Source organism: Phaethon aethereus (assembly GCF_964289735.1).
Source record: "Phaethon aethereus genome assembly, chromosome: 1".
NCBI lineage: Eukaryota > Metazoa > Chordata > Aves > Phaethontiformes > Phaethontidae > Phaethon > Phaethon aethereus.
In genome coordinates this window covers 46,859,416-46,884,900 of record NC_138575.1, presented here as the reverse complement: position 1 = coordinate 46,884,900, position 25,485 = coordinate 46,859,416, and the positions used below count along the sequence as shown (strand labels likewise).

The window sequence follows — 25,485 nt, the reverse complement described above, 5'->3', positions numbered from 1 at the left end:
CAAATACTCTAGATAACTATGGCTGTTTCCCAAAGAACTTACTAATGGCCATTCCTTCTACACTTTCTAATCATCCTGGGCAGCAGTACCACCTATTTAGAGCACCCTATACTGTTTTCAGAGAGTAGTCTTTTTATTTAACTTTCAAACAATTCTATGCGGTTCACTTACTAGTAGAACTTTCTCTTTTAAAGCTGTTAGGAGTGGCAGATAGAAAAAGTATTTCTTATTTATTTCAAGAACTCTGAAGCATCCTGTACAACATTTATCGTTCAAATTCTCCCATTTTTGTTATGAACAAAGACACCGAATTTACCACAGTATATCCTACATGATTTATATATGGCAATAACATACTTATATAGCCATATTACTTTATATATTACTAATTATATTTTTAATATATAATTGTAACCTTTGAATTTTTTACTTATATAAGGTCATTTTATTATTGGGTGCATTTCCCCATACTGTAGCTGTTACAAGGGTTATTTCTGATGGTTGGAAACATTTTGCAACACTGACAGAAGGTATATGACCTTTACAGTAATTTATTCTTTAAAAAAATAGACAAACGTAAGTTTCTGACCAAAGTTGAAAATAATAATAGAAGTCAAGGAAAATATCCGTGAAACATTTAGTCAAAAGATTAAGTACCGGAAAGTTCTGGTGAAGGTGTTGGGAAGATTGACGATTAGTTGGTGCTATGTTTCTCTGACAATTACTTCTAAAAAAGTTGACTAAGAAGTATGGCAAGAATCACCATAATGACTATGTATCCTGATACGTATTTAGCAACCAGCTTAGTAGCATTATCGTACTGTCGTAAATGTGCAGAGGTTTTAACACAATAATGGTTCGCCAAAATTTTAGAAAAATGATCCAATGTCTAATGACAATAGGTAGTATGAGTTCCATTCCAGAGGGAAAAACTAAGATTAAAGCAGCTTGTTCAAAGGCTAAAGAGCTCATTACTAAACCTGAAACAAACTCATGAATACATAATTCCAGATGCTATGCTCATATTACTGATATTTCTTAACAGCGATAATATGCAAAACTTTTATGCTTAATTATTAGCAGGTTTTATATTTTTAAAGTCTGCTAGTTTATGGCAATCTACAATATGGTAATGCACCGAAATTACTTTCTCTCTTAAGTTTGTTTTTCAAAACCAGCATTTTCCATTCACTGCAATGGCATTTGAGAAAGATCTTTACCATTTTTAGAGTGAATTTATTATTATTGAAGTGAAATGAATCAAAGCAGCAAGAAATAATTACTGTGCAGAGTGGTATTTTCGGCTATCAGCCCAAAGATGAGTTGGTGTTTTACTGCCAAGTTGCGTATGAAAAAAGAATACATGCACCAAAACATAGAAATGCAATCCCAAACGCTCAAAGTATTTTTAAATGCCCACTGTGGTGTCTGTTAAAAAACACACTACTCTCTTTAGCGGGCATAAAAAAATTATGGTGAACAACTAGTTGTGTGCCAGGGAAACAGCTACCAAAAACAAAACTCTACAGGTATTACAAGAGAACCCAATTTCTTGTCAGCAAAATGTAAGATCTTAATAATAAGCATATTAGAAGAATGGCATACATTGAAGTATTTAATCTCCTTTTGTCTCTAGTCATCACTAGTGATACAAAAATATTAATAATCATGGAAAATACTGGTTTACTGCGTCTTTTTGAGGGAAATATGGCTTCTTTACCTAGTTTACTACAAGGTGTTCTAACTGCTTTTCCTCACTGCACTATTAGTTGGTATTTTCATCGTCTGCTGAAGAAGAGACCTCCTACTGACAACTACTGTTAGGAAGAAATCATTTTCTAAGAGTTGATAAGGATAACAGCACCAAGCTGTCAAACCAGATGGAAACAGCTTCCAGTATTTACTTCTACCCAAGTGCACAGAACTAGATCATACAATCCCTACAATGACAGTCATGGATTTTTTCTTTTTCTTTTTCTTTTTTTTTTTTTAATCAGAGGAGCAACTCTTGGGTGAGAACAAATTTGGGTGCCCTTTTAAGGATAAAAAATTTATGTAAATGGAATAAAACTAACTCACATGATTTTTTTTCCCCTATAGTAACTCTTAAAACAATTTATATAACAAATACATTTGCTTGCTGCATTAGCAATGGTAAAATAAAGAGAAAAACTCTACAAACTATTCAACATAGATAACAAAATGAAAATTGTTTTTTTAAAAACATACTAAAAACAAAGGGGTTTTTTTCAGTTCAGATTAAAAGGCAAGTATTACGCTACATAGATGAGATTAAATAAGCTAATTTCTAAATTCAGCTTTAAGAATTCCTTCAATTTTATTTAGGAGATGGTGTTAGCAAACTAAACAGTAAACTAATTACATAAAATGACATTAAAACTACAAGAGAAACAAAAATGCAATTGCTACTTTTTTATGACTGCTCAGATGAGCATACAGCTACTCTATACATTGTTGTTCAACTAAGATGCTTCACTATCTGAACTTCATATTCATATCTTGACATTCACATACACATACAGAAGCAGTCGTTACCAATCCTATGTTAAACTGATGATAAGGGGAAGGGGAAGAAAAAAAAGGAAAAAAGGCAAATATCCACAAAGTTCCAAGGAGTAAACTGATCAAGGCTGAGTACTATGCCAAAGATGTCAAAAATGCCAAGTTCTTTAAATCTTCTACAGGCACAAATATAGCAGAATGAGGCAGGAAGATTTCAGAACCCTGTTGCAAAGGAAAAAAGAGAAAAGTAGGACAGGGGAAAAAGCACATTGTAGTCTAGAAGGGTATTTCAGTATTAGAGTATCTTCTGAAAACATTAAAAAAATTGAATGATTCACACTCACAAGAACTGGGAGTACGAGGAAGACTGGAAAGATAGAAGGAAAGTGGCTCTGTATTCATATGGAACAACTTCTATATTCTTCTCTGTGGACACCAGGTCTTGGTCTTACTGCTGCCCACTGAGAACAACAGGGTAACCAATGTAAGAACAGGATTTTTAACTTGAAGTAGGACTATGAGAGGTAATACAAATTTTAAACTGCAGATGATCTGAAAGATTTATCCAGAAATAGTTTTTTTTTTCTTTTTTTTTCTTCTTTTTTTTAGTCTTCATGTCAATCACATACCAGGAACATCTAAGCAACCAGACTCCCAACACAGAGTTTATTTGAACCAAGAAACTCAATGCTCTCACCCCAACTTTGTCTTCATGTAAGAGATATTAAGGAGTTGTGTTTTTTGGGTTTTTTTTCTTTTTTCCTGCAAAACTGATTCAGGAAAGGACTGAAGCACATATTCAAGTCCCACTGACCTGCCCAAGATGTAAACGTATGACGTTTCATTAACACTATTATGTAATGGAAAAAGGACAATCATCTGGGAAACATGCAGAACTGGTTATGAAGCTGAAATCTGTAATGCCAATTTAAATCAGTGCCACATATGAGACAGGGCTTATCAGATCGGGTACAGCACCACAATAATGTGGTAATATTGTTTTTGGAAGCAGCTTGGTATCTGTTTCTTGCTGTATGTTCCATTGCAAAAAGAGTAGTCACATAAATGAATTTAGCAAGAGTTGAATGCTTGGTTAAAGTTAAGCACTCACTTGGTCTAGCAGGTCAACTAGTTCCAGGAAGGATCTTCAACGCTTCCTTACAAATGTCAGTGCAATCACCAGGAGACTAAAATTTCATCAGTAGATGTGACTAAGCAACTAATACATCTGCAGCAATCTAACAGTCTAAGCCTGTCTCTGTTATTTTCTACTTCTTTAATCAGTGTCTAGAACAGTACAGCAAATACATCTGAACATCAAAGATCATTATGATGTGGACTGCAAGGTACAAAATGGCCTGGAGGAAAAAGATTATGCTTTTTGAAGGCTGCTTTTGGTACTACAGAGAAAACTAGAGATAGGAAGGCATAATGAGAGCAATTATTTTGTGTGTCATTGTAATTTTATATTAAGCACAAAGTAATCATCACCACAGAAAGAGTCTCAGTCTAATTGAAAAAGATGTGACAGTTACCACACATTTTTAACTTTTTTGTTTGGTTTTACATTTTGGGAGGCTTCCTTTGCTATAAAAGAACACTTAAATAATGTGAGCTGTTTTATATCAATTGGGCTGCTCATTAATTTGAAGACAACACAGAAAAACACTTGTGCCTTTCCCTCCCTAGCGTCAAAACATGTATACAGCCACTTCAGGATCCATAAAGTACATGAATCAATCTTGCCTATTTTTCTCTCAAGTGCTGACAAACTGTAACGAGGCAAGCCTTGGATCACTTTAAAGATATTTGAAATACTAGTCATAACCAAAACGGCAGATGAACAAGCCCAGTAACAGATGCAGCTAAGGCATCCCAAGTCCTCATTATGACTCCACCAGCCAAGGGGCTGGCAGCTGCCTGCTGCACAGCAAGACAGCCAGCAAAGCCTGGCTTGGAGGTGTGCATCACCACCTTCTACTCACTGTGGTGTATTACAGGTTTTTTGGAGACATGAGCCATGCACCATCCTTTTGAATATTTTTTCCACATTGTCAGTAATTGACAAGAACAGCCTGGAGAAATGTAAATCGCAGAAATGCTGTGGCTGCCTGTGAGGGTAGGGGCTTTCTCACCTGAGGCAGAACACTACTTCCCTGCCTGCACTGCCGGCAAGGTGCCCGTGAGGGGGCCAGAAGAAAGTGCTGATGAGGTGCTTATCGCCCACTTCTTCACTGAGAATTGAAGATGGAGAAGCCGCTGAACAAGGTTGCCTGAAAGTCCCACAGCAGCAGAGATTATATTCTTATACGTGCTACAATGCAGAAGACCTGACCTTAAACTAACACCATGTGAGAGAACTCCAGTTCCAAAGCAGTTCAGTCGCATTAGTGCACAAATGCACCTGTGCTATTAACTTGCCTCTCAAATGACCTTATTCATACAGCACATCAGCTCAGCGTCGTCACACGGCATCCAGCCGCAGAGTGGCTTTCATCCTGCTTGGCCAAAATACAGGTGGATCTGGAGCAAAACACTTGCTCCTTGCTTGAGCAAAACTGGTCTTCGTGGATTTCTACTTTATTAGTTCCCACACTGGGAGTTTTTGAAGGAATCCCTCTTTGCTTTTTAGCCTAGGACAGAAGAAACTCTTGTTCAGAAGCTCTTAGTAGGAGGAGAAAGGAAAAGCAGAACCATCAGGGAAAATGATTCCGCTGCTCAAAATGATCAGAAGTAAGAAAATACTCATGAGGAGAAACAGCTGCGAGTCAAGGAAAACAGAGAAACAAGGAGCGTCAGCCTCTTCTTAGCAGCCTACAAGAAAGGAAAACACTTCTCTACCGTTTGACTGAGCAGTCCATTGTCTCACTGTCTGAATAGCCTATTTATCCCTAGTATTCATAAAACTAAAAAAAAAAAAGCATACAAAAATAAATCGTTTTTCCTATGTCAACCTCATTTAATTACTGAAGAGTAGCTTGAATTGTTGATCTCCTAACGCTTCGGTGGGATTGGCAGCCAGTCTAGTCCAGTCAGGCTTGCCTGATTGTATGAGAAATAGAAAATAAAATTAGCATAGTCTAAGCCAGGGATAATCTAGGAAGTATTCACAATAATGAATAGAGCTGGGTGACAGGTTGCTTTAGCCGGGAGTTTCTGATACTCAGCTTTGTTACAATGTGTGTGGGCTAGTAAATATTCAGCAGAATTTTAACAGGATATTCTAAGGGGATTTGCAGTCAGCTCAGTCATGTCTATATCACCTCACTGACATGCTGTCTTTGCTTTTGCATATCTTACAAGAAACTTAATGTCAGCTTATATGGCAAGAAAGCAGACAATCATATATACATAAATCTGTGCATACTGAGATGTGTATGACAAAAATAGCTCGCCTTGTCTCCTGGGAGAATAATACCCAGCACTCTAACTTCCAGGCAACACTGCAGCCAATCCTACTATTGAACAAAAACTAGAATTATTTCTTTTTAATCACAAAAACTGGCTCAAAACAAGGATACAACTATTAATACTGTCTAGGATAACTGTAGGGATCTCCACCAAGGACAAAAATAGAACATCCATTAACTATTTAATCAAGTGCACACACATTCTTTTCCTTCCAAGGAATGCCAACATTTTAATGAAAGCTTTATATCGTCATTAAACTGGTAACTCTCACAGCATCATATAATCACTCTGGTGCGCTGTCTCGCTGTTCAGTTACTTCTCTTCATTTCTTGCCCTCCTGCTCTAGTTTTGGAAAAAAGTGAAAGAAATGGGACGTGCTTGTTCACAGCTAACAAATAGTCACTTACTGTAGCAAGAAGTTTAATATTTTTACCTAGGGCGATAAAGCATATGAAGAGGAGTTACAAAATCAGACTGACAACGGACAAGCTACTATAATGCTGCTTTACAAGGCATCTTATCTGCCAAATCTACTTTTTCACTCCCTATGAGCTCACAGTAACACCTGCATTTGCCTCTTACTATCACAGCTTTTAGACTATGGCATGGTAACTGTCTAACCAAGAAGCACACCTCTATCAGCAGATGACTTTGCACCATATAATGGGCTTCTGAGGAGAGAACTGGAAAAACTCAAGTGCAATATGTTCAAGCACTGTCAAATTTTTCTTTCACAGAAAGGCAAAGCAATCAAGTCATCCCTTCTCACTGATGAATTGTGAATAACGAAGTCTTAGTCAATGCCTACATTGCGCTCACAGGTGGTATTTTGACCATTCTCATATAAACTTACTCACATTTTGACCATTCTCATATAAACTTACTCACATGCCAAGAGTAGTACAGCCAGGCAGCTTGGAGTTCAGGATCCCAGCTGGATCTGCGGTATATGCTGAAACCACAGAGCCACAGCTAAACATTGTTACTGATCCCTACACTAGCCAGTTTACTGCCTGTTTGGATGTGTTTACACTAGCTGTAGTCACATTTCATTACGGCATAGATACAACCTTTGAGAGAAGTAACTGGGCAATGTTATGAGTAGCTGACATTTATATATTAACATGAAGGCATACGTGTTTGACAATAACTCCTTACAGTACTTGTATGCAGGAAGAACTACAGTAATTTGCTAGTCTGAATAATGTGATCTCATTTCCTCATTTTTATTATGTAGTATTGACGTTATTTGCATCAGATTAAATAAAAAACCCAGCACCTCCCTGATGCTGTCCTTTACTATTTCTTATATTTTCAAGTCATAGAGAGCAGAACATTCAGTGAACATATGAAAAAACTTCATTAGCATGACAGATACCAGATTCCAAATGGAAAATTACCAGGGTGCGGTCTGTAATACTAATAATGCATCTCCGATTCCAAAATACAGAACTAAGATCAATGAAAAAGTATCCTCTTACCTTGGGTTCTCATTTTCTCCGTATTAATGACAAACCTGTAACACCTAATCAAAATACATTCCTGCTTTTCCACATTTTTTAGTAATGTACACACTACTGCAACTTAAAAGGGCATTTCCTGACGTATTCCCTTTAGATATAGTTGATAAAATCAGACAATGCAAAGACAGACAGGAATAAATAAAACATTCACCATAAAGAGCAAAAATTACCTTTAGCAGGGTTTACTTTTATCCCTGACCTATACAGCATCTCCTCATTCTGCCAGTCTCCATTTCTGACAACAGTCTTGAGTCCATAGAAAACAATTAATGCAGCAGTGGAACAAAAAACCAAGTTCTTCAGAAAGCGCTTTTGGGCTTTGACATAAAGGGCCCTGACACCTACTGTAACCAGCAGGCAGAAGCCCATACTAGGAACATACAGCACACGCTCTGCTATTACAAAGCCAACATAGAAAAATAGGTTTGTGGCAGGAACAAAGGGCACTATTAACAAAGACAGAGACAGAATGACAATGTTCTCAGTTGAAGGAAGCTGCAGTTTCTGCATTTCGTGTTTTTTTATACCATTCTCTTCTTTTGATGCAAAGCTTGACTTCACCTCCAGTGTCTTGTACTCCATCTCTGAGTGGCAGCTATGCCCATTAGCATTCTGCTTGCCGTTCATTACAGTTCTCCCGTTGCATTCTCTCTCATTACCAGAGCCCTTCAAGCTAAAGTAGGCAAGGAGGAGGAGTCCAGCATAGAAGGCCACAGTGTGTAGATTCCTCCAGTCGCTGACTGCTTTCAGAAGAGGCACAGCATCCATAGACCAGTCAAAGCTGAGGGTGTCTGGGCACAGCAACAGCCAGAGGTTCTTAGTTGGCAGGTAAAAGAAGGTCAGCGTACGTGTGAGAAAACTGTCCGAGTCAGCTGCTGGATTGTCTGAATTGGAAAAACTTGGGGGCTTGTTGCCCATCCAGTATAAGCGGACACCCAGCAGTGCAGTCCCCCAGGAGGTCAATAAACCAATGCTGAAGAAGAGAGTCAAATTCTTTCGCTGAAAGAAAAAAAAAAATATCATCAGTATAAATCAACACCAAGTGTTTAATTCTGTAAATTATAAACAAAAGAAACCGAGAAATACCTGATACAACTTTTTTTTCTTTTGGTAATGGAAACAAGCACTATAGATCTTGGTCTCTGCAATTTGGGTCACAAAATGTTGGGGTATGATGTTGACCATAGACTAAAGGAACAGACTCTTTCATTTAAGCTATATCAAGCCTGTATCAGAGTCAAGCATTTAGAGATCTTAGGGATGTCAGTCCTTGCTTAAGATTTAGTTGTGTAACTCTTTGAAAACTCTTTAATTTAGAGGCATTTTTGGAACCTTACAATGGTTCCTACATAACCTCCCAAATCCTTTCTTTGCTCCTGGTCATGGCCAGTTTGCCTTAACTATTTTTAAAGTTTAAAGCATGTTCCAGTTCTGTTTTCCATAATTAAAGTCTCTCCTAAGGTATTTCACCTGAGAACCAAATAAACTTTCTAAGAAGGCAAGAGAGGAAAACAGACAGATTCCATGTTTAGGCCTTCCACCTCCTACCTATTAACTACAGTGATCATTTGGAGACTTCAGATCTGCCTACTGCTGAAAGTCCCACTTAATTTTGCATCTCACAGCCAGACAATATATTGTTTTTTTTATTCAAGCACACCATATTAAATAAGTGGTCTACAAAACCTGTCACATCTTGATACCCATCTAAATAATATTATGTGAAGCACGCAGCTGCCTACACCTACCCATGTCATCATGCTAGCAACTCAAAGAACCTCCACTTATTTATGGAATAATTCAATATTTGCCAGCTGGAGCTGCTTGTTGGGTTCCCCCCTGCTGCATCCAAAAACGCTTACTTATTCAAATGCTTGCAGAAACATCACTTCTAAATGAGAATCAGGAAGCAAGATTTTCTCACCTATTTCTAGGACTGATGAGCTTAAGTTCTGCTCTCAATTACACAGGCGCCCTAAATGAAAGCTGTTTTGGATTACTCTCTCTTTGCAGAAGAATCTGTAAAAGCTAAAGTATGCTTATTTTTATGTTTCAATTTCTCAGATGTCTTATGTAAAAAAAAAAGAAAAACTATTTGCCAAATAGCTCCAGATACAGTATAAGCACTTTGATAATATTTCCCACCATTATTACAAAGAATTATTTGTCAATCTTCTTTTATTTTATTCAGTCTGGTTTTTTCCATCTCACACTACACATTCCTGGGATGGTTATTCAATGTTTCCTCAGTTAGTCAAAAACAGGACCTCACACTGGAATGTTTTATCATATTTCTTTCAAACAGCTCATTTTTCTCCTCTGTGTGGGGACTCTCCCATTGATATCATGAAATACAGATGATGGTGCTGCTCCATTTTAGATCATTTTAGTTTTCTACCATCAGGTTACTGACGTTCCAGTAACAAGACATGGTCTAGTCATCATAATTTATCTGCTTATCTCATAAAGAAATGTACTCCTTATCATATTTTTATAGTTTCTCCTTCTGAAGATTAAAATATTCAATGGCAGTTAGATTAATTCATTCAATTTTGAGACAATATGGAAGAATTCAATGGAGGTGTTAGTAGGGAACAAACAAATTTATGATGAGAATATTTACGTACTTGTATCAGAATGACCTAAAAAATGCTGGTGCTTTTTATAGATGAAGCAAAGCCTGAGACCACATATTTCATTTGCCATGTTAATTCCAGTTTGATTTATTAATTTTTTGATTATATATATCTCAATTATATTTTGATTTCTATATCCTGGGAAATCAACAATTTTTTTGTAATAAATCAGTCAAAACCCTTATCTACACTTCATGATCAATATATTCCCTGGAAAGCCTACTGTAACAACCGACAGCTTACTTGTAAGCTGAACAATACTTCACAACTCATCTCAGGTACTGTTTCATCCCTGCCTGCCAGGGCTGTTTAAATGCTTTTAATGTTATAAAGCTGTGTAAACTGGTTATCACCAAAAGTCCCAACTAAGTTTATATTTAGAATAAAAAGACGATTCAGATTTCATGGATTTGCATGTACGCCCTCACAGTAAAACCTTATGTTCCTGGTTCAACTTGTCCTTTCATTCCTGTCATATTTTGCAACAAGAAAATTCTTCTGCCCAGCCCTCGGGCTCAATTATTTTCAAACTCATTTCCTTCAAACATGCATATAAACAACTCTCAAATGTTAAATGTGACCTTTTTTGCTGTTTTTATACATCCTTCTACAGTGTCTTAGGAGGAGGCTGGAAAGTGAAGGATGGGGGGTTTTGTTTGTTTTAATTAGAAATTCAGAGCAGGTCTTTGCTGGAAGACTATACACCACTGGAAAGATTAAGACATCCCAAGTACTAAACAAGTGAAACTTGATTAACAGATGAGAAGTGAGTTTTCACGGACTGCTATTTTGTTAATACTTACTTAACAACTGACAGAAAATCTCCCTTTCCTAAAGATCTAACAAATATGCTTTTCAATTAAATGCTGACAAAGTTCACATTCTTCAACAAAACTATGCTAGAGCAGATATACCGTTCCTCATGGATAATAGAGAAACCTGCTAAAAACTTTCAGACCTTCTTCATACATCATAAAATAGTAACAATGAAAAGCTTGCCTCTTGCTCCTAGCCCTAGAACGCAAGCAATCTGTACCCTCAGAGCTAATCCATCCTCCCTGCTGGAGTAACTATTTACAGTCTCTTAAGCTTAAATTTAAGATTTGTGAAGTCCAGATCCTCACACTTCGTGGTTCTACAAAGAACATGACATATCTATATGCAGTATTATGTTTCATGCTTTAACAGAACTTTATTACAAAACATTTTACACCAGTGTCAAATGAAATGTCTAAGCATTGACTTGTGGAGCTCAGAGATACTACAGTAGGTGATATTTCACACCAGATAACTAGTATTTTACAGCATGATAACCAGTGTTAGTTAACTAGAGAAGGAGCTCTGGTGGATTCTTTAGCTTAGTTAACTGACCACAGGAGCAGAATGCAAGTATCCTCTTGTTGCCTTAGACACAAATGGTTTGCATCCTTCCCAAGAAGCTTCCATACATGGATCTTCTCAAAAGCCAGTAGCTGTACATCTTTTTAAAATTAACTACACATTAACTACAGCTACCAATAACCTGTGTAAGACTGACAAGTCATTGTGAATTTTCAGATTTCAGAGGAGATCCTCCGGACTCAGTCTAAAACCAAGACTAAAACTGTCCCTAACACTTAAACTTCAAGTCACATAAATTTAAAATAGGATGCCGGATGCCTTTTTTTTTTCTTCCTTTTTTTTTTTTAATCACACATAGATAGTGCTGGCTCAGAAGAGGAATGACAAATTAATTGTCCTTTTTTCCTCCCTCAACACTCATGACTTTTGCACAGCTTTTATCCCTCTATAATAATATAGTCAGAGATAATTAGAAAGGTTTAGTTCACATTTTGGCTTTACTTTCTTCCAGGCTTTGTATAGCAAACCAAAGGAAAAAAAAAAAATCTGGTTGCAGCAATTTATTAAAATAAAATAATATCATCAATTCCCCAGTAGACTTTTGCCTGCAAAGAAAGTGCTTTCAGAATGAACTCTGCTCAGAGAAGCACTTTCACTAGCAACTCTTCCTCTGAGCCTCTTGACAGCCTGTGCTCCTCTGACTGTGTACATTTAGTGTAGCCCAGCAGTAGGAAGAGATCCTCTGTAATGCTTGGCAGAAAGGATTTGGATTACTGTACTCATGAGTCCTAATCCGGCCCATCTGCCATATGTTTTGACACCCCCATAAATCCTCTAGCCTTTCATAAGTAGTCATTTTCATCTGGGGAAAAAATGAGCACTGATTTAGATCAGATTTAACATCTCTCCTGCCTGCTAACAGTCAAGTACCACCACTGCAATTTTAGTGTTTGTGACTGCAGAAGCTTTTTTCATCTCCCTACCAAAATCCATCTGCATGACCCACCCACATTGCACATTTCCCTTGCATTAAATCCTAATTCCTCACTCCATTATACTGCTCTTAAATAAGGCACTGCAGCAGATTTCTTGATTGGGTAGCCCCTGCCAAAGCTCAGTCATCACCTAAGCTGTATCCAAAGCATTTTCAAAAGACACTATTCTTTTAACCTCACCTTGTCCATTTCACAAAGCAGCATTAAATACGGCACATGGTCAAGACAGTCCAGATATCAAAATCACCAGGGCTAACCACACACAAAATGCTATTTTTAGAACTCAGGAAATGCAAAAAATAAAGTGGTTAAGTCACCAGGCATTATGCTCAGGAGTTTCTTTTCCAACTCCTTGAAAATATACTGGCTTGAGAACTGGGGCTTCCTGAAGCAGCAACATGCTGCCAAATCACTAGACTGACAGTATCTTGTTTCCACGATAGGTAGAGGCTCCCAGATCACAGCTCAGCCGCATTTGAGTTGAACGAGAGTTTAAAACGTATCCACACCAGGGACAAAGCTATTTGCCACAACCCCTGCTGGGCTGTAGTACTCAGCTGGAAGTGGCCTCTACCACTCCCTCTCCACCTGCCCCATTGGTCCCTGCTCGCATGACCCACTACATGAGGTTTATTCATTTACATTGGTGATACAACAACAGCTGGCCTAAAGGTCTGTTTTAACTCTGAGTTGGAAATCTGTCCACAGCTTACCCAATGTTGTGACCAACTGTACATACCAAATGACATTTACTTCTACTGTTCTGAATCTACACAATTCTTCCTCAACAAGGAAATCAGTGCCTTTGTAAAACACCTGAAGATTATGTGTACATATTGTACATTGTAATTAGCAAGCAGCACAAGCTAAGCAGTCCTTGTTGCTGTTGACGTGCCTTAACTAGAATTTAAATCGAGTTATAAATACTCGATTTAATTTATATACTCGATATAATTTATATAATATAAAATTGCCCTAAGTCTTCCTCTAAAATCTTTCATTCTTTAACATGAATCTTTAAATTAAAGAAACCACAAAACTTCTAACTTCTCAGCTGAAAAAAAATTTATAAGGACTACAGGGTGAAAGATAAATTGCATTAAGAGCAGCAACTGTATGAATCATTGCAAGAGCAGAAGGGACCACATTAGCGTGATAGATCTGTGAACACGATCAGTGCAACAGAGAAGGTTCTCTCTGAGGATAAATCTACACAGCCAAATGCAGCGTGACAATGGTGACGCTATGGATATCCACCCCAGGTTCATCCACCTATCAGCAGCAGCAAGAACTTAACGCAACAGCTTAGAAGCCCACTGGGACCAAAAAGACATTCCCGAACTCCCAGACTGCTCAGGAATGCTGTCCAGCACTACTGTTACCAGCACACAGGTGGATAGGTGGATAGGTAGTCCAACAGTCATACCCGCATTTTATTTAACAAGCATCGCTTCATTCGACAGGTTTTGCAGTGAAGGAAGGGTGCTGCACTTTCTGCACCAGCCAAAATGCTGAGAGGTCACGGAACATGCAAATATGTTGGAAGGCAGAACTGGAATTCAAAAATGATCTTGAAAAAACAGAAATGTTCAGAAAAATAATCCCATATAAAAGGTAGGGGCAACTCTGCTTAAAACTACACAAGTATGAAGTGTGGAACAAGTAGTTGGCTCATCTTCAGAGAAGCATCAGATATTATCACAGATCACAAGTAACTCTCTTAAACCACTGCTAAAAAGGTAAACACTGTACTGAGACTACAGATGAAAGCACACACTTCCAGATATGTGAAGTAATCTTTCCACTCTTCTCACTACTAAAAATACTATTAAATGCTAAAAGTGTCTGGTTCCAGCACAGAACTTTCAGAAATAAGTGAAGGAACTGAAGAGACATAAGAAGAGGGGAATGAGACTGATTAGGGATCTAGAAAAACATGTTCCATGAGGAAAAAATTAAGAACATAAGCTGTTTAGACATGACAGCTGCCTTCTAGTATATAAATGATTGCTGCAAACAGGAAAGGAATAATCTGTTATCTATATCCATGTCCAAAGGATAAGAATAATAAGCTTCAGTTCAAGAAAGAAGGATTCAGTATCGTCAGCGCTCCCACAGACAAGAGGCATGCTTTTTTCTAGAAACATTTTCTCTTCGTGACCTTTACAAGTATAACCCATCCATGCTCTGGTCACTTCTGCATTAAGTACTAGAGCTCCCTGCAATCCTACTTTGTCTTAACATTTGCTTCGCTTCCCTCCAACTCAGGCAAAATGTCAGTTAAGATGATCCTCACATTTTGTTCCCCCATCTCCTGAGCATTTCTAAAATCCACCTCTTACAAACTAACACTTCTTTTTTTCTTTCCTCAACTGTTGCAAATGCAAATCCATACCATTTTCTCTAATACAAAAACCCTCAATCATATATACTGATGGTTTGCAGTCTTCATCCATCAATTTAAAGATGATTGCTGCCCATCTCTGCCCTTAAGACATTTATTCCATCACACTTTCTTAAAACTGTGTACAAATGCTTCTGCAAAGTTTAAAAAATAACTGCAAAGAAAAGATTACTAAAAACAATCTGGGAGAGTCAATGAATTATTTCTAATCTGGCCATCATAATTTAAAAGCTACACTTTTTCTTGCTACATTGCCTCTTCTGCCCTCCTTGTCTTCTCCATAAGCATCCTTCTACCCTCAGATATATGCATCCATGATGTTGCAAAAATAAAAAATAAAATACACAAAAAGACAGATATTTTGTGTTAAGAGCTTTAGTGCAACATCAAACAATGTAAATATTGGTTTTTATTTGCTATAAAAATAATAATAATAATTCAAGATTTCTAGTTGGTAGAATAGTCCCATTGATGTCAGCAATTTACAGCAGTTAACGGCTACATTTCAAACTCACCCAGTGAGAATGCTAACAGCAATATTGACTCAAAAAGTCAGCACTATAACGTTATAACTTCTTGATAACATACAAGACATAAAAAAGAAGTAAAAAAGTAAATAACCCAACTAAGACTCTGCAAAAAGCTAACAACATACAAAATGAGACACAAAACATGCTTGAAATTTTTAAGACCTTTTTTTTATCAACATGCTCAGAAATCCAACTGGCATGCACAACCACACAATGTGACAGAGCAATTCATAGAAGTTCAAAGGGAACCAAGGGAAAATTGTACAGCGCATTTAGGGTAAAACAGCACCAGTTCGCCTCTGCCATGTGCCCTAGAAGGAAGCAGGACGGTCTCACAGACGAGTGGCACGGCTCAGACGGGCAGCACGGCTCCCCGCTATGCTGGAGCAGCTTGATGGGCAGGCCTGCAGAGCCCTGAGGAGAACTGAAGCTTTGTCCAATTCCTACTGGGAAGGCAAAGGCCGTACCTGCTGTGTCATTTGTATCTCCTACACCGTATTAAATAAATCTGACCTGACAATGCTTTCAAACTACTCATCCTGTACGAAGTGTTGGCAACTTATTAAAGCCCTGCTCACCTGAAGGGATGGTTATGCATTTTTTCTTCTAGAGGAAGTTTGTTCTGCTCTTCTGTAAAATGTACAGGCATGCTTAAGAAAAAAGAAAGCAAAGTAGGCTCTTAGAGCACCTACTGTGATCCTACCTATGAACCTAATGCCAAAAATTATTATGGCACATTTCACATGTTTCCTATGCTAACAGGATGGCAATAAAGGAAAATTAAAGCCTAAGAGCTAGTTTAATATGCAGTGGGAGACAAACATACACTATAAGAATGTAAATAGACACATACTTTTTAACTGACTAGTGCAAATAGAAATGGATTTTATGAGCAAAGATGTCATTTAATCCCAGATTAAGCCTCTGGTAATGACTAAGCAACTTAATCCAGTAGAAGGAAGTAATCAATTACCGATTTCTGTACATGGGATAAATAGCACGTTGGCTCTAGTTTCGACAGAACACCCTATCTAGGTGTAACAGAAATCCATCAGCTGGGAGCCCATTGAGCTCCAAAAGTCAGTTTCTACAATGGACAACAAGCAGCATCTTATGTGTTTGTTTGTTTTTCTCTTTGCTAATTAAAAATTTGAGGTGTCTTGTTTGTACCATTAAAATATAGCAAAAGAACAAGAAGCAAAGTTATCTTGAAACTATATTCATAACAAAGAAAATATATGACAAACTTGAGCACTTAATTGTAATTCTTCTAGTAAAGCTTAAACACCTACAATATTTTCGAAGAGAAACACAGATAATAGTGAAAGTCCATGTGAAATACAGAACCTGCTTATCAACTCAGAAGGTGCTTTATATTATCAAGAAAGGCTCATTTACGATCATACAAGTAGTCACTGATTTACTTTGAAAAAAAGGACACTTAAAGCTGATTTTGGTGCAGGTATTTTATTTTCAGATACTACTCATTCAGCAAGATAGGGAAAAGAATTTGTTAATTTGTTAAGTGACTCAGAACCTATTTGTGTGAAAAACTGAACACAGGCTATGTTGTGACTAAAAAAAACATTAAAAAAAATCCAACCCCCCGCTTCTACACCCACCCACCCATGAAATATTTTTATTTCTGAGGTGGTACAAGAGGACAGCCAAAAGACAGTCAGAAGTAGCGCAACTGTTATGTTTGAAGTCAGTACCTTTAGAAGTAGTAATAAATTTCACACTATCAGCCACTTACTAGTCATTTATTTCAGATGCAGCGCTTATTATAGGTAACAGCCTAAAGGATGTCTCTTATAGTTTGGACGCAATCTCTGTATAATTTCTACTTATTCTATGCTACAATAGCATCACGTTTCAAACAACGGGAACCACAAAGAACTGGAGCAGCTAAAGGCAATGCAGCAATGACTATCAGTCTCAGAAAGTAGTGCTTACCACTAACTAAAAGGAGGTTGTAGTGAAGGAGGGTGTCCATCTCTTCTCCCAGGTAACAAGTGATAGGACAAGAGGAAACGGCCTCAAGTTGTGCCAGGGGAGGTTTAGGTTGGGTATTAGGAAAAATTTTTTCACCAAAAGGGTTATCAAGCACTGGAACAGCCTGCCCAGGGAAGTGGAAGTGGTTGAGTGACCATCCCTGGAGGTATTTAAAAAAATGTGTAGGTGTGGCACTTATGGACATGGTTGAGTGGGACTTGGCAGTGTTAAGTTAATGGTTGGACTCCATGATCTTAAAGGTCTTTTCCAACCTAAATGATTCTAAAGCCTTCAGAAAAGTGACTTGCAGTGAGAACTATGTACCTTCGAGATTCAAAGTCACTGCCAACAGCAGATGAAAGGTAATTCAAAGAGGTTGTTAACAAACAGTAAGTCACCACCACTGATGAAAAGTTTGGTTTCCAAGCATATTGACAGGAACTCCTCTCATACTTCTAGTCAAAACAAATAGTCTGAAGAACATTTATATGCTTCCTTTATCATCTAATCTAGTCTTGTCTCCCAGGTAGCGAACCATGTGGCTGTGAACCACTGGCAATGAAATTCTAGAAAGATATGCTTAGATGTTTGAAGAATAACACATTGAAGGGGGGGAAAAAGAACTTATAAAAGCAATTAAATGAATAACCTTTGTAAGACCTGACCAGTAAGTACTGTGATCTCAGAGAAGCAAGACTGAGAAAATTATCATTTTAATAACAATTTCATTTGTTCCTCTTTTTCATTAGATCAAAGTTAGTCTCTTATAGAATCGGTTATGCTCAAAGTCTAATTTGGAGAGAGCTTGCTATGTCCTATGTTAATTACTGGGGAAGTTTTTTGTATCCATTCCCTATTGAATACACTAAATAGAAATGGGAATGAATACCTATTAGAAAATGAATAGAGAGAACAAATTAAACTTTTTGCAGCAAATAGCACTGGCTAGCTACTTAATTAATGACTACCCAATGACAGCAAAGAGTGTTGCAAAGATATCACATGAATAGAAATGCACAAATATAAGAATACTTAGCCAGTAATAACAATTGCAAACATTTCAACTGAAAACTTCCTCAAAAGTATATTTGATAAAAATAACAGAATACCTTGAATGGGATCCTCTGCCTTGTTTCCCCACACATGAAATATGAAGAAAATAATTTTCTATAAATATTAGTGTTGATTTTTTCTACTCTTAGTCTACATACCTTTTTAAGGGGTATTTAAAAGGATATTTAAGCAAAGCCCTTTTAAAAACACGAATTGTATTACCAGGGTCTGATCCAGAGACAGAGTTAAAGGTAAAGCAATTACTGACCTTAGTAATGCAAAACCAAATCCTTAATAATACAAATAAAGAGAGATGAAAAATGGTGAAGCAGAATATGGATGACAAAATTTACTTCATATCATGGGATTATAACTGACATGGTGACTCACTACTCTCCATTAAGCTAATGTAAAGAAATGAGGCAGTTAGCAGTATCCTGTGAACCCATACCAAGATACTTCTCACCAAACTATTAAGGGGTGAAGTACTTAAAAGAGGTCAATTGCTGGTACTGTAAGAGGTATGCTGAAGCCTCTTAACCGATTACATTAAACTTGAAGGCCTGCACAGTTACCTTGTTTAGCTTAAAATAAGATTTTTAATATTACCCACTAGGCAATGTTCTGTGGTCAAGTCAGTTTAGCTGTAAAACAACCCAGCTCCTCTGAAGGAAAAGAAAAAACATATATTCTTTTAGAAGAAACTAAAAAATTTATTTTTTGTTAAATACGTTCAGTATTTTTATCAAAACATTTGTTTTAAATAAGCTTCTCAGCTTCCTGGACAAAACAAAGGAGGAAGAAATAAAAACAGTGCAAATGGAAATCATTTTCGCCTGCACATACTCATCCATAGTCACACACACACACACACACACACACACACACACATACACACAGCCTTCCTTATTAATTCCTGGTTTGCAGGCCCACTGCCTCGCAAACGTGCTTCAAGCACCGAGGAAGTAAAAGCAAGAGTCTTCCCCGAGCAGGGCTCCGGCACAAACAGCCAGCCATTATGAAATTCATCCCGGTCTCACTAATGAGTGAAGTTTGGAAGCGCAGCATTTTGGAGCCATAAAGAGATGATTTATAATGAGACTTCACTCAGTGGGAAGGCCGAAGTACAGTAGTTCTCTCTCCAAGTTATCATAATAGAAAGCTATTTAATGAGTGTGGGATTTCTTCGAGAATTCAAAAAAGGCAGGATTTGGAAGAGGATGTGTTACATTATGCAGACACCCACATCACTGAACGTTTCTGCTACAGTAAAACCGTCAAAATAAAAATCCTCAAAGTTGTTCCTATTTTGAGCTTTTGGCCTGTTTTTAATAAGCGCTCTCAAATGTAAAGCACAGATTTGCAGAGATTAGCAGATAGACATAATTCAGTATGAAAACGTTAGCAAGGTTTAGTGAACTAAACTAGGTTGCCTAAGGTCAGGCACTCCATAGCGCAAACAGGAAAAAATCGTGCCCTGAAGCAGACGCCGTCTGGCAAAGCAACGACAGAAGAGCAGAGACAGAACTTCCCTCAACCAGTCCAGCAGACGCCTGCGACAGTTACCTGCACCCTCCCATGCAGCGGAGCGCTAAGCCTGCTGATGGCTCAAATCCAATTACACGCAAACCCGAGTCGTCCTCCCCTTAATCCAAGTCCAGATCAAAGCTACATCCAGGCCACAATTACGATTTAAAAAAAAATAAATTTCAGTAACCCATATGCCATAGTCTTCACGCGTGAGATGGGGACATAAGGCCTTTGCGTGCTAGAAATTAATCACCTGGCTTTCAGATGACATTACTGAGTTTGCTAATGAAGGATGGTGGGGGAAGGTGGGGAGAAGACACCGGAGCAGAGTAAGCTGGAATTTTTAAAATCAAAATGCAGGCATAACTGACTGAAATCACATTTATTTTCTAACTAGTAAATTTAGACTGTGGCTTCTTCACAATATGAGAATTTGGACAGCAATGATGTTTTAGGAATTTTTTGTTTATTTATTTTCTATTGTTTTCAGGGTGATCAGTTCCTTGCACAAAGTGACATTGTGTCAGCCCAACAGAGTGAAGAGCGTACGGGGGTGGAAAGCTGAAGGAAGCGGTGCAACTTCGTTAAGACATGACTGCTACCAAAGATGTCTATCAAACCATGACTTCCAAGAATATCACTAGGAGAGCTGCACTCTTGACGTGCATTGTAGCAACACACACACCCCACCCCCCCCCCCCCGCTTCTTCAGCAAACTGAGACTCGTAATGGTAATACTTATAGGAGAGCAGTTACAACTATTATACATAAGTAGTAACATTTCATTTTTCTAAGTCTTGAAAAAAAACAAAGTTCCACTAAACATAAAATACATAACTTACATTAAAACAAGAAGTCCTTGAGCCATCATGTACAAAGAAGGATTACATGGCCACAAAATTCCCTCCCACCTGGCAGTCTTAAGAATAAGCATTCTACACAAGCTGCTTGTTTTCAAGGTCAGTACATAAGTTACCCAGACGTCATGCTTGTAAAGGTCCAAACTCCTCGGTCTTGCAGAAAGTTGTGTGATCTATTTCCTTGTCCCTTGGAAGTAAGCACATCTTCAGCTCCTTGATAATCTTCAGAGAGTAAGATGAACTTCACTGCTAATGTTTTGTCTGTGCTTCAAACCACCTGCCCTACCCACAGAGCCACCATCAGCTCATCATTCTCGTGTCAAAAGCACCTTAAGATTCCCTTTTGAACCTTCCCTCTCTCTCCTTCATGGACGGAACAGCTATCCTCAAATAGCTCCAAAAAGCGGAGATTCTTCCAACATTTTGCTACAAGTATGCATGCAAATGCACCTGATACAAGATCAAGATGCTGCTTCTGTCACCAATTCTGACACAGATATGCTGAATTATGTTAAGCAGATTGCTTCACCACCTTCTGTCTCCTTTTGCTCTAATCCTTCCCTACTGCCTCTGAATTCATATGTATATTTGTAAAAGTAGCAGGAGTTTGTAACGATGTTTTTCTATGGCACACAAGAAGGTTCTGCTCTTTCATATGTGTCAATTAATTAACAAATAATTAAGCACTACATGCAGTAATAGTACATTTTAAAATTTTTTTTTTAGTTTAATTTTAATTTATTTTTTAATAGTACATCACTTTTAATGGGAGATCTGGAAATTTTCTTCTAACTTGCTTCTGCTGCACATATATTTAACAAAAGTAATAGCTTTCAATTGTTTTATTTTCATCTTTCTTCACCCTTAACTCTGTTTGAGTGTTTGCTTCTGCCACATACTACACTGAAATGCAATGCTGCCTTTGGAAATGGTGATGTCCACCTTTATGCCTAGTGTCTTGTAAAATCTAATAAAAGCCAAAACTACGTCTTTGGAAGACCAAGTACAGTATCATCTACCACTGCTTCCAGAATTTTATGATTTACATATTCAGATAGAGAGATACAGAGGAAGTCCAGCTAAATTGAGGTTTTAGCCTTTAGCTGACAATTTCAGCTACTACTCTACTACAAAGAAATTGATTTGAAATAATCAGTTTTGAACCATCATCAGTTACTTTGTTTGCCAGAATCTCACTAAGACAAAAGGCGAGAGACTTACTGTTCTTACATATGAGTGAGGTGAGGTATGAAGGGAGAGATAGTATCTTTTATTAAAGCAAGCAGCATAGCTAGAAAAAATACATCTAATGGGAAAAAAAGACAGAAATAGACAGCTAGTCTAACAAAATATATTATCCCCTTCCAATAAAGTTTGTTATATTTTTTACCATTACAGTGCCAATTATACTAGTGCTGTTTGCTATTAAGGAAGAAAAAAAGTCTAGAGAAGTGAAAGCAATTTTAGCTACAAAAAAAAAGTTTCTTCATCATTGCATAGTTTTCAGGTAAAGTATGCAAAGCAGAAACGAGGCTTTTAGCACAATGCAACTGAAAGACACTAGGAATTTGGTCTCTTCTTAATACACAGCACTTCTATCTTCTCGCCTCACACAGGAATGGCCAAAATAATCCCAGAATCTTCTTTTCTTTAAAATAAAATAATGATGAACGGGGAAATTTCAGACAGCTTGTTTTTGCTTTAGTGAGGGGAAGACATGGAATAAAAGGGTATAAATAGGATGGAAAAGGAACAAAGTGTCACAAATAAGAGAAAACAATAATTTAAAAGAGAGAAATAAAGATCAGAAACCAAGAGAAGAAAGGAGCAACAACACACACATAAAGGAGAACAGTAATGGGTTAAAACAATAAGAAATTCAAGTTCTTATCCTCTCCTTTCCCACAGAGAAACGTATGCATTTGAAAAAAATGGGGGGTGGAGCAGAAGGGTACACAAAAATCTTCAACAGTGGAGCTATTTAAAATAAATCACAAAATAAAGGAAAAGAGACTAAAATAAATTTGAACATGAGAACAAAAACAGTAAGACAACCTTCTTGGTTTGAGAATCTCTTCTGTGACCCTTCTTCCTTCTGTTTTCTCCCCTCTCCTTGTCTTTAAACATGCAAATATCTGCTATCAGAGTGATTGCCAGCAATTCCAATTTGGCTAGGTCTCAGTCTTCTAAAATGGACCCAAACTTTGCCTATCCTGAGTGGGTGCAACAGAAGTAACCGCAGCACTTAACATGATGAGATTCTCCTACTGCCAGCTGCGCAGCCAGCTCCTCTCCACCTACCAAACTATAAACCTGAGCAGTCACTAAAAAACTGGTTCCAGAGGAGACTACAGGAGATCTAGGGGGAACAAAGGGAAAAAAAACTTAAAGAAGACTACTACAGCTTGTACTAAAGTGCCAAGACTCCTAGACAACAGTGTGTGTGTATATATACTTATTTTTCTTTTTAAATATATACCTCCCTCTGTGGCTGGGACAAACACTGTGGCAAATACACCCTTTGGCGTGTCAAGAGTTCATATTCTGTTCTTTTTTTTTCCAGTTGCCTAATGAGGACATGACTAATTTCCATGTAATGAATGCTAAACTTCCTTTTCCACATAGAATTCTGACTCAGGAGGAATCAGCATGGCAGGCTACCTGGCATTTTTTAGCATTATGCATTCTAAGATATCACAGAAAGGGACTGACCATGCTCAATTGATTTTCCAGAGAGCAGCTAGGCTGCAGAAAAGTCAGAAGTTGTTAATCATTTACGCACTTCTCAACTTTGCCAATCAATGCAGCAAATACATTCCTTGACCTTGCTTAGAGAAAAAATGAGGATAACCTTTAAAGACTAGGAGTACTCACGCATTATGGATTTATCTGGCTAGCAATATTCATTTCAATGATGAAAAATTCGACCGAAAAGGCTAACATTTTTAAATTACATACCTCCAAGTTTCATTAAAATTCCTTCTTATCTGCACAAGAACATAAAAATTATTAACCAAAATAACTGCTAAATTTTTCAGAAGTTCCTCTGAAGGGACCTTGACATTCTTCCAGTTACTAAAAATCAGAACTTCCACAACATGCCTAAATATGAACTAAACTGTAAAGACTACCCTGTAGTGGTATTTGTACTTCTCTGAAACAAACTGTTTCAGTATTGCTGGGTTGTTTGTTCGAGGCAATTTCCAAGATTAATGTTTCTAATAGTAAAATGATGAAAATTACAAAAACATCACAATGCTGAAAACTCCAGTGACTCCATTTTTAATCACCTACCAGCTTGCAAGCATCAACATCTTAAAAGTTTCAAAGTGAAATGGCTTAAGCATGGATTCCAAGAATCAAACACTCTAGGCGAAGTTATGTCTAGGCTAGCCTCTAAAAGAGGCCAAATTTAGTTTCTTAGAAACCTTACTCCAGTCTCGAAGTCACAAATGGAAGAACTAGGCATTTGGACCTCTTTTTAGAGAACAATGTATTTTCCTTCCTTTTTCTCAGTGACTTTCCAGAATCATGGAGATGTCCTGACTTTCAAGAGAAAACTAGGATTTCTGTATTTCAATCTGTATTCATGATGACAGACCCCAGACTATACAGCTATTGTCTTCCTCAGACTATTGTTTTCTTTTCTCAAAGTTGATCAATTCTGCATGCAACACAATTATTAGGTTCCCAGCTGACAACAACAAGCGTGAGTACGCATGACTTGAGTCCTTTGTTTTGGAGGAGACCTGAGCTCTGGTTTCTCATTGTATAAGTAATTAAATTAGTATCTATTTGAGCACATACTCATTGCTCAGAGCTCATAGTGCATATGGCAGCCCTAGTGTGCTAGAGCACAAGAAGTAAAGGTGGGTGGTATATGCAGACCTGGATAGGCTTTACAAGTGCTCTGCACATAAACTTGTCAGTGCATGCCTAAAAGCAGCTGCTTAAGGACTTAATGATGGTGTCTAGGGACCCTGTTCCATTGCAGGTGACAGATGAACAGGACCTGAAGATCCACCCTTTGGACTTGGGTAAATGTGATAATTTGGAATCAACTGTGCCCCTACGTTCTTCTTTGCATCTTGGCCCAAGCGCTGGTCTGAAAGATTTACATACTTTCCACATACTACAAGCATAAATGAAGGGGAGTTTAAGCCAGCAGTTAAATTATGAAGAACACCTCCTAACGCCTGCAACAGACCGCCCTCAGAAAAGAATGTTAACAGCTGGGGCTGACCTCACTCCTGTCAAACCCCCAGTCAGCCTTTGAATCTTATCATAGAAATAACTGGAAGGCTAGAAAACCCACTTCGTTTTAGTTTGTGTTATTTGCTTTCTGAAATCCCAGATTAAAAAGGTTTACATTCTTAAGCACTGGCCAAAACCATGAGGACTATGTATATTGGTTTGGGCTTTTTTTTTTTTCCATGAAAGCCGAGATTCTCACAGGGACAGATGTTACAAGTGTATAATTCGTTGCTCACAGTTTACAGTATGCGTATGTTTTGCTCAAGGGCTGTGGCTTGTCGGACGAGCGTTGGGCTGACTGCTTGTCTTACCAGGCAGCTGCAGGCTGGGTCAAGCAGGATGTTGGGAAGGAGGAGGGAGCTCTCTCTGAGAGAGAACCAAACTGGGAAATGCTGCTGCAGTGCAGGGGACAAGATGAAAAGCAGTAAGC

General features: G+C 37.8%; 1 protein-coding gene across 1 annotated transcript in view; it reads right to left on the bottom strand.

Annotated features, from left to right (window-relative positions):
* Positions 1-25,485, bottom strand: part of TMTC2 (transmembrane O-mannosyltransferase targeting cadherins 2) — a gene marked incomplete at its 3' end in the record, with an annotated part of 256,393 nt that overhangs the window by 96,019 nt on the left and 134,889 nt on the right. Inside the window, exon 3 of the mRNA XM_082014037.1 lies at positions 7,628-8,456. Within this exon, the coding sequence (XP_081870163.1) occupies positions 7,628-8,456 (829 nt within the window). The remainder of the gene's footprint in view (positions 1-7,627; positions 8,457-25,485) is intronic.